Here is a 10903-nt window from a genome sequence, read left to right on the forward strand (position 1 = left end):
ACACACACACACACACGACTTCCCCAGTGTCAACGGCTGCTCTCTGTATCTATCTCCACACTTGGCTTAACCCTGTTTTGTGAGCTCACTTTACCACCCACAACGAGTCCTCTCTCTGTCTCTCTCTCTCTCTCTCTCTCTCTCTCTCTCTCTCTCTCTCTCTCTCTCTCTCTCTCTCTCTCTCTCTCTCTCTCTCTCTCTCTCTCTCTCTCTCTCTCTCTCTCTCTCTCTCTCTCTCTCTCTCTCTCTCTCGCTCTGTGTGTGTGTGTGTGTGTGTGTGTGTGTGTGTGTGTGTGTGTACTGTCCGTTTGTTTGCATGTCCCATGTGGTTCTCGCCAAAGTCACACGTGTGATCTTTTAAGACGTTCCTCTAGTTTGCATCTTGAAAGCCTTACAGAGATGTGTGTGGGTTTGTGTTTGCAAGTTTGTCTGAGTAACTTGTTAGTCACCCCTAAAGTTCTTTAGAAAGTCAGTTGTCCCTTTCCTGATCTCGCCCCTTGTTAAACTATGACTCTTCCAAACTGAGTAGGCCCAGGTTTTGACAAGCACATCAGGCAATAAAGTGTGTGTGTGTGTGTGTGTGTGTGTGTGTTTGTGTGTGTGTGTGTTCAGTCATGAGTAATCACGTGTATGTGTTGACTTCCAGTAAAAGGCGAGTGTTCGATGAAGCTGATATGATGTGTTCAGATATTCCTGCATGTTCAAGCCGCCTTTGTTACACATACTGACTCATGTGTCGCTGCATGTTTCTCCATGTCTTAGAGGAGACGGCTGACTGGGAGATGAATGTGTTTGAGTAACACCGGCTGAGCAAGTGTGCGTGTGTTGAGAAACAACCCATGGGTTTCCTCAAACTTTCGGGAAGTGACCTCACACTGCCTTAGGCAACAGAGGCAGTGATATCATTGACAGGAAATGCCACTAATGCCGCCAGTCACAATAGCTGCTTGTGCTCTCAATGGGCAAAATCAACTGGCATATGTACAAAACATTTTTTTTTTCTTTTTGCACTTAATGTTCGCAATCGTGGATTATCATTTAGTGGGAAATTTCTGTGGTACAAAATGACTTTTGTGGTGTAATTTATTTTGTCCTTACGTGCAGCAGTGAGCAGTATTTATTATAACAATATTATAACAATATTATTTTTTTCTTTATCTTTTTGCACAATAAACAAACAAGGCTTATCATCATATTATGGGAAAGGAATTGATTTGTAAAAAAAAAACCTGTGTGACTGACTTTTGTGAAGCACAAAAGAAAATATTTAGCAGAATGTTCAAGCTGCTTGGAATCCAATGGAAAAAAAGTACCATAAAAGTAGTTCACAACTCATGTTTAAAGTCTTCTGAACGATAGTTAATCTTCAGATGATAGCTTTATGTGAAGAACAGTCTGAAATTCACAAAGTCCACTGTAGCTTAGCTTTCAAAGCTCATTTGCACTTCCAAATATTCAAACTTAGCATGACATTTTAACAAATTTTTGGGTGAACTGTTCCTTTAAGTGCACCAAGTGCAGTGATGCAGTTTGATTATGTGTGGTTTGTAATTGTAAATGAGTTGAGTGATTTACTTTTTTTTTTTTTTTTTTTTTTTTTTTGGTCCCTCAGACAGAGGATTCTCCTAGTCCGAAGAGACAGCGTCTTTCCCAGCAGTCTGTATTGGAGTTTACCTCGGCCCCTCCTTCCACACCCTCACCACCAATCAGACCATGGGAGCTTCCGCCCAGTCGCAGGCCACACCCCTATCCCCACCCACACTACCACCCCGAGCGCTGCCATACACCTGCACGGCACAGACGCAGGTATGCTAATGTGTTTTGACTGCTAGTACTAATTGCTGTCATGATTAGATGTCAGCTCATGCTGTGCTGTGACGTTTGTCAGGTTTGTTTGTTTGTATGATACAGTGTAACACATTGGATTACTGTATTGTGAATTGTATTACTGTGCTAGAAAATTGGTAATTTTGGGGTGAAAGCCTATAATTCTGGTCTCTAGTTCTTTAGTCCCTCATTGAGCAATATTAATAGAGCTGGTAAATAGAACTAGATAAGATGATGATGATGATGATGATGATATCTTTTTTTTTTTTTTTTTTTTTATCGTTTTTTTTTTTTAGTGCATGCTAAAGAAGGCTTTTTTTTTATTAAATCTGTAAATATTAAATACAGCCAATGGAATGGTCAATATAATATAATATTTAGTGAATGTTAATGAAGGCTGTTTTTAAAGAATTTTTTATATATATATATATATATATATACATTTAGTGCAACCAACTGACATTATTATTATTATTATTATTATTCATGTTAAATAAAATAAACCTATTATATTCAGTGAAAATTCAGACTATTTTTTTTTTTTATCTATTTAAATAATACAGCTAATTGATCTATAATATAATATAATATAATTTAGTTTTTTTACATTTAGTGAATGCTAAAGAAGGCTATTTTCTTTTTACAAATAGTTTTTATTAAATCTATAAATAAACATTAAATACAGCCAATGGAATGGTCAATATAATATAATATAATATAATATAATATATAATATTTAGTGAATGTTAATATGTTACGTATGTTATGTATTACATTACGTAATATTAATAAAGGCTTTTTTTTTTTTTTTTTTTTTTTTTTTTTAAACTTTACATAATTTTAGGTCTTTTATATAAGCATTCAGTGCAGACATAAATAAATGTGACTCTTTCTGTGCAGTCCTCCAGTGCGGCGTCAGCGTGGCCGTCGAGAGCGTCTGTCACGGCACCATCCCCCTCATGGTTCCCCGGGTGGGGGGCAGGATGAAAACTACCGCCACCCTCCTCACCCACATTCTCTTCATCCCTACGGCCAGCCACCATCCCACCCTCCACCTGGCCTTGATGAGCCCCGGGCCTTTCACCCTCCCACGCTCTCGCCACGGTTATTGCACCCGCCGCAGCAGGGTGCCATGGTGATGGACCTTCATGAGCAGGTTAGAGGGTTGGGGCAGAAGCTCAGTGTCTCGGTGAGATCATAACAGGGCCCAGAGGTGCCCTAATGTGGTTTCCATCTGAGAATATTAAGCAGACTGTGATGTCCTATATCATAACTTTTTTTTGTGTGTGACACGTATCCCCACATCTCTAGAAATGTTGTTGTTGTTTTTAATCTTATCCGTTTAAGTCTGATGCTACTTGTCTCTGTTTCCGGGTCCAAACGCTCTATCAGATGTCAAAAGCAAACAACAAATGGTGCTAATATACACTGACGGTATGATGTAGCACTACCAAAAAATTATGATCCTAACCTTTATCTCTATACTGATATCTTAGATGGCCAGACAGTGATTCATGTTTTATGAATCGTTAATATTGGTGGCTGGGACACAGTGAGCCTAGAGACTGTAGCGTACACTGAGTTTTTAAAAGCTTAAATGTGTCATATGTATAAATAGTGCTCATAAACAGCTGTTAAGATTCTCAATTGAAACAAGTAAAGGGTCGGAACCAACTTAAGCAGATACTAAATATCATCTTACATTACCATTATTGAAGTAGCCATTTTTATGATGGTTGATTTATAATTCAAACATATTTGGGATGTTTAACAAAAGTAATGACTCTTTGTTATTTATATATATATATATATATATATATATATATATATATATATATATATATATATATATATAATATATTGTTTTTACATGTGTGTTAGCTTCCTCAGGGTACGGTGCCGGTATCATATACAGTTTCTCCAGTGCCGCCCCATGGTCTACCTGCTCCCCTCTGTACGGGACAGCATCTCCCAGCATGCTCTTCTCAGCAGCAGGTGCCTGCCTGTTCTGTGGTCTTCAGCGGACAGCAACACTATCCAATCTGTAGCGTACCACCTCCAGTAAGTACATACAAAACAGACATAGCATCAATTATTTTTTTGAGCTCATTTGTTTTGTTTGGATATGCTGCCCCCCAGTGGTAGGAAGTTGTTACATTCATGTTTTAATCTCTGATGGTGAAATGTCTGATTTGTAATGGTCTGAAATAATTTGTCTGTTTGACCTGCAGATGTTGCCGGCATGTTCAGTGCAGCATTTGCCAGTGCCGTACGCATTTCCATCTCTTCTCTCCAGTGATCCACCCTTCCTGCTTCATCCTCCGCATCTGTCACATCATCCGCCCCACCTCCCCACTCCTGGACAGTTCTTACCCTTCCAGACGCAACAGTCTCGATCTGTGAGTATACAATCACATGCCCACACAATATTTATAATGTTTTTATGCATTTATGTTATTCAAAAGTGTGGGGTTTGTGTGTATATATATATATATATATATATATATATATATATATATATATATATATATATATATATATATATTTATTTATTTATTTATTTATAATTTTTCGAAAAAAATTCTCATGCTCACCAAAGCTACATTTATTTGTTTAAAATTACAGTAATATTGTGAAATATTATTACAACCTAAAATAGATGCTTTCTATTTTAATATATTTTAAAATGTAATTCATCCCTGTGATGGGAAAGCTGAATTTTCAGCAGCCATTACTCCAGTCTTCAGTGTCACATGATCCTTCAGAAATCATTCTAGTATGATAGAATGATTTGGTGCTTAAGAAACACACTTTATTATTATCAATGTTGAAAACAGTTGTGCTGCTTAATAATTTTGTGGAAACCATGATAATTTATTTTCCAGGATTCTTTGATCAATATAGAAAGTTCAAAAGAACAGCATTTATTTAAAATAGAACGTTTTTGTAACATTATAAATGTCTTTAGTGTCATTTTCGATCAATTTAATGCATCCTTGCTGAATAAAAGTATCATTTATTTAAAAAAAAAATTGACTGACCCCAAACTATATATACAATAAATACATTTAAAGCATTTAAATTATTAGTAGTAATGTTTACAGCACACATGCTGACAATCGAAACCTTTTTTTTTTTTTTTTTTTTTTTAGCCACTGCAGAGGATAGAGAATGAGGTGGAGTTGTTGGGGGATCATCTGTCGGTAGGTGGAGGGTTTAACTATCCTCACTCTGGCCATCCTAGTCCTCTGCCCCCTTCTACCCCACTGCAGTTCCTCTCTCATGAACCCCTGCCCCAGGAGCTCTTTGGAGTGGTGAGTGATCTTCAAGCTTTATCACCTTTGATCAGTACAGTAGCCACTTTTCCAATGTTGGGCCAGTGCGAGCCAGGGCTAACAATGTGCCTTGCGGGGCCAATAGCCTCAGACCTCGAGGCGTGAGGCCAAAATCAAGCTGCGTTTAAAGCCTACTTATTCAGCCGCGCCTTCTTCCATTTGTTTGTGATCAAAGGAATGCATAAAACAACTCCATTTAAGGCTTTTTTAAGTCCAAAGGCTAAAACGTATAGAAAAATATTGATAAAATATCATGTTTACATCACATTTCTTTAGAAAGAATGAGCATTTCTATTAATTTTAATAAGTAATATGAGTTAACTGGAGCATATGTAATATATGAAGTTTGCAGATGAAGAAGTCCGGTATCAACAAAGGCACAGGAAAGAAAGAAATGAAACCAAATAAATACACGATTATAATCTTATATGCTTTGTCTAAGTTCTTTATACATGTATTTATTATGACAATGGTCATCATTAGTCTTTAGCATCGCATATAAATATATTTGTTTTTTTCCACATACTCGCTGGTGTCTGAAAGTGAGTTTTGAGCTGAAAAAAAAAATGTTGAGGTTAGCTGGTAGCCTGATATGAAAGCATGGGAAATGAGCAGCAGTGTTGACCCTCTGCTGATTCAGGTAAACTCCTCCTTTGTTCATGACCACTCCTCAAGCCCTAGTTGGCCCGCTTTTGGTCCGAGGTATTTGGCGGGCCAAAAAACCCTGGCCGTTGGCCCAGAGGAAGCCCCGAAGAGGCCCGATCAAGCCCTAGAGGTGACAGTGGAAACTCGACTGGCCCTGGCATGCACTCTTTTGGCCTGACAGTGGAAACGCTGCTAATGCAATCTAAACAATCTAAAAATGGTTTCGTGTTTGTGTTCTCTCCAGCCGTATCCCCACTTCATGCCTCGGCGAATCACAGGCAGACGCTATCGCTCTCAGCAGGCCGTACCTCCACCTCCGTACCACCCAAGTCTGCTGCCCTACTTCTTGTGAGTTACAAATGCAAATATAAATAAGTGTTGTGTTAGAGAGCCACTGAGCTGTAGAATAATTCTGTTTTTTTTCTTTGTTTTTTTTGGTGGTACAGATCTGTTCTTCCAGTCCAGCCGACAGCAGTGGGTCCCGCCATTAGCCTAGAGCTGGATGTAGATGATGGAGAGGTTGAGAATTATGAGGTGAGAGTCTATAATTATTTCGGGAAACATAATAATCCTTTTATTTATTTTTATCCATGTATTTTAATAATCCTTTCAAAGACCGATCACATTTTAGGAATACTTTGGTATTCTATTTTACATGTGTATTTGTTCTTATGTTTGACTAGGCTCTGTTAAACCTCGCCGAGCGTCTCGGAGAAGCAAAGCCTAGAGGTTTGACGAAAGCCGATATCGAACAGCTGCCTTCCTACAGATTCAACCCCAGCAACCATCAGTCTGAGCAGACTTTGTGAGTACAATGAACAAACTTTAAAACTTACTGACTGTTATAACTACTTTGTGACCTACATGGAATATTTGTACTCCTAAAAGAAAAGAAGCCTATTACAACACCTAAAATAGACACTTCTCCTTTGATTATTTTAGAATGCATTTTACCAAAATTGTGATGTTGGATAAAGTTAATTAATAACATTGTCTTCCCTCTTTCCCTACAGGTGTGTAGTGTGCATGTGTGATTTCGAGTCTCGTCAGCTGTTGAGAGTACTGCCCTGTAATCACGAATTCCATGCCAAGTGTGTCGATAAATGGCTCAAGGTAAGCAAGCATTCTAATTACTTTAATTTTATTCATTTATTCATATAATAATGGTGTTATTGTTGTTATATCTTTAAATTATGTAAAGGATTTCAGTGGATTTCAACCTTTTTAACTCAAAGGCCCGCATTGTCCAGGACAATATTCAAAGTCTCCCCGATATAGGCTGTTTCCAGTATTTCTTATGTAATTATGACTAAGCTGCTCTTTCTATTAATGGAAACTAGGGATACTGACATATTAAGTAATTTAACCAAGATGCATTTTGTGATTTTAAAAGTTTCAAGAACTGTAATTTAAAAACACATTAGCTATTGAGGGGGGGGGGAAATATATGTATTTTTAAATTTAATTGAATTTTGATTGTTTTTAGCATTGTAATTTAGATCAGAGTTAGGTTAGATTATTTTAATATATTGATAATAATTTAAATACTTTTTAGTCATCTCTAAGCCTCCTTAGGGGTTTGCTGAGGCTCTCTGGTTGAGAACACTGTCTTAAAGGGATAGTTCACCCAAAAATGAAAATTGTCATCTCCCAGCCCCCAGTGTTGCCAAGTCTTGGAATTGGGCTACTTTAACACCGTTGCCACGGGTTGTTTTTCTTGTACACGGGTTGAAGCGACCCCAAATAACATGATATTCAGCCCCTGGAATGGGAATTTTACCAAGGGAACCCCGCCAAAAACGCAGATTTTGCCCATGGGATTTTGCTAGTGTGACCGCACCCTCAGGCAGAGATAGACTTGCCTAACTACAGCTTCTCCCCAGTTATGATCTATATGTTATTTTGGACCAATTTGACAATCTGTCCTCTTCTGTCTTCTAGGCTAACAGAACCTGTCCTATTTGCCGAGCAGATGCTTCTGAAGTCCAGCGGGATTCTGAGTGACGCTGCTCACCGAACACACACACACATACATGCACACCACTAAACACTTCTGTCATTCTCCTACCCTGTTACATTCAATTAACTTCCACATGCAAAATTACTCCTCACACACAGATGACTGCTGCAAACGATTTGTGAAAACAAAATCATTGTTTGATATTCATCTATGAATATCCAACTAACTGAGACACACACACACAAACACACACACACACACACACACGTCCCTTTGGTTGTTTGATCACTAATTCTTTGAGTGGAAGTCCAAAGATTATGGTTCATATTATCATTCTGGTTATGTTCTGGTTCTGATATTTTTTTTTTTTTGTTTGTTTTTTTTAATATATAAATATATATAGTTTAGTTCTCCCCTTTGGGGATGGGTGTTGGTATGTTGCAGTCTCGTGTGAATGAGTGTGTGTGTGTATGTGCACTAACATTCCCGGCTATGTGAGCACACCGTGGTGTGGTGGTCTTTACGAAGGTTAATGTTGTGAGCATGGGCTTTTATATTTTACCAACAAATATAGCTATATATAAATATGTATGTATCAATATAGAGGGACAAATTACAAAATTCATTTTTTTTTTTTTTTTTTTTTAATAGAAAAAAAAAGAAAATTGTCTTCAAAAAATGGAACAAAAGATTGCGTAAGATTCAAATTATATCTATACATAAAGAGGGGCTTTTGGGTGGGTCTTGCTCAATTATGATTTAGCAGTCTTTATAGAATTGGAAAACTGTGAGGTGTGTGTGCTTTTGTGTGAAAGAGTGTGTGTGTGTGTGTATTAGAGAATCAGTTGTTTGTTATTTATCCCAAATGTGTGGTACAGAACACTGGCTTGTCACTCTCACTTTTATTCTCGTCTGGGATTGGCTGAGGATGCGCACTGACATGACGTGATTGGTTTGGAGGGGCAGTGGAATATTCTCAAAGTTCTTAATAGATGTATCCTGCTGCAATTTTTTATTTTTTTTTTCTTCAGTTTTTTTGCCGCCCGTCACATTTTTCAATAATATTGCCGTCTGCAAAACAAAAATAACCGTTTTAAACCATTAAATATGTACTCCTAATCCATAGCCAGTCCTGCAGATTGATTGTGTAGACACATCACCACTTTTCTCATTTAGCACTTAAGGCACCATAGTGTCGTTTATTATTGTTTAGTGGCTGCGTAGACGCCGGTATTCGCCTTAAGTCTAGCATCTCTTAAAATGATGATTCTCCATCTTAAGTTTAATTTTTTTTGCCTAGGAAATTAGTTGTATGCCAGTTAACCCTGTAGCAGTGTTACCCACAGTACTCTCGAGTTTACCAAAATTAGCTCTAATTTTGAATTTGGGTCATTATTCGGTTTCATATGCCTTAATTCATTAATCGGGGACTCATGGGTATGTGCGTGTACATGCCTGTTCGAAGAGGCCCGAGGTTATATCGTAGCATTTGCGCTGCTTTAAAAAAGGAAATGCACAGATTCTGCAGGACAAAGGGGAGGGAAACACACACAAACCCTTTGTGAATTGCGTATTATCTTCCCTTCATCCCCAAAAGGCTTCTGGTCTTAGAAAACGGTTAACGTCTTTTGTCTTTTCATTTGTCGTTTTGCTCTCTCACTGCCCTCTCTATACAGTTAGCTGTTCTTTTTGAAAACAGCCTTCCAGTGCACCCACTCATACAGCCTCCATAAGGCTGTTATAGCCATTCATAGCCATGTGCGTTACTTTATAATGAATGCCTGAGATGCGTTATGACCTAGAGGGGTGTTTTGTGTGTGTATGATCATTTTATGTCATGCATTGTTATCATCAATATGAATGGATATAACTGCCTCTGTCGTGCATTATGTAGGCTCTATGACTGGTGTAGAAAGTGTCATATGAATTCTGTGATGTAGTCTCAGAGCCTGCAGTGTCTTAATGAGAGATGCCTTTAAACCATTCTCCAGTGTTGTCCGCTTTAGTGTCATAAGTCAAATTCATGATGACCTGAAAATTATGAATTCTTTTTTCTTTTCAAACAACAAATGTGCATTACCTTACTTAACCATTGTCATTCTGTGTTATAGGAGTTTTATTTTTTCCCTGCTTGGTACAATAGCAGTTACCTCAGTTTTACTATTTATGTTTTTTTTTTTTTTTTTTCTCCCCCTTATTCTTTTGCAAAACCAATAAGAGAGCTTATGAATTCTCTTGCGTTTGTTTATTGGTTGTTTTAATTCTTACCATTAAAAATACAATTGTATCATTTAACATGTTGTAGTTTCATATGTATAATATCTGTAACCAAAATCATTTGAAGGCTTGATATAAAAATTTTTAACAAACATTTGTACATTTTTTTATGAGATATTACTAGTAATGCTTTACTTAGTAGTGCAAATATTTTTTTCTTTTTTGTCTCTGACCCCTATTCCCAGTCTTTTGGATTTCAAAGGGTGGCTCAGTAATAAATGTATAATGTTCTCTTCCTTGAACTTTTCTGTTCTTTTGTTTTTTTCCATTCTTATCTCATCTCTTTATCTCTGTTGTCTTCATTCTCATTTTCAAGTCTTGCAGCTGGGTTAAATGAATATTTCACCCCCTCAAAATGAAAATGATAATTTATTCTCACCCTCATGTTTTTCAAATCCTGTATGAATTTCTACTGAGGAACACAAAAGAAACATTTATAGCAGTATGTCCAAGCTGCTGTTTTCCATACAATAAGGATGAAAGCTGGATTTAAAGACTTGGAATATGGTGCAGGAATTCTTTTTTTTTTTTTTTTTTTTTTTTTTTTTGTCCTTCTGATTACAGTCCAATTTCACTGTATGAAAGAGAGCAGCTCAGACGTTCTAATTTTGTTGTTCCGCAGAAGAGAAAAGTAGAGAGTAAATGATAACATTGCATTTTGGGTGAATTATCCTTTTAACTTGTCATGGGGATGTAATGTATACATGCAACAATGCATCCATAATATTTTAAAATATCACACTCATCAGTAGATGATTAAATTTACTCACTCGCTTGATTGGACAACAAAAGCTGAAACGGTGCTTTATACAGACATTTCAATCCAGCATAAATGTATTTATGCAGAAGTGACGATTGC

The 10903-nt window shown here is 37.2% G+C and overlaps 1 protein-coding gene across 2 annotated transcripts in view; it reads left to right on the forward strand.

Moving 5' to 3' along the window:
* rnf38 (ring finger protein 38) overlaps positions 1–10286 on the forward strand; it is a 36040-nt gene extending 25754 nt beyond the window's left edge. The window contains exons 4-13 of one of the 2 annotated variants that reach the window (XM_051892039.1): positions 1613–1806; positions 2728–2983; positions 3709–3888; positions 4059–4226; positions 4980–5141; positions 6052–6155; positions 6245–6341; positions 6491–6612; positions 6821–6920; positions 7749–10286. In XM_051892039.1, coding sequence (XP_051747999.1) covers positions 1613–1806; positions 2728–2983; positions 3709–3888; positions 4059–4226; positions 4980–5141; positions 6052–6155; positions 6245–6341; positions 6491–6612; positions 6821–6920; positions 7749–7811 — 1446 coding nt within the window. In that variant the 3' untranslated portion in view covers positions 7812–10286. The remainder of the gene's footprint in view (positions 1–1612; positions 1807–2727; positions 2984–3708; positions 3889–4058; positions 4227–4979; positions 5142–6051; positions 6156–6244; positions 6342–6490; positions 6613–6820; positions 6921–7748) is intronic. The other variant, XM_051892050.1, reaches the window with a different exon arrangement.
* The last annotated feature ends 617 nt before the right edge of the window (positions 10287–10903 follow it).

This window comes from Ctenopharyngodon idella, chromosome 1, assembly GCF_019924925.1.
Source record: "Ctenopharyngodon idella isolate HZGC_01 chromosome 1, HZGC01, whole genome shotgun sequence".
Lineage (NCBI taxonomy): Eukaryota > Metazoa > Chordata > Actinopteri > Cypriniformes > Xenocyprididae > Ctenopharyngodon > Ctenopharyngodon idella.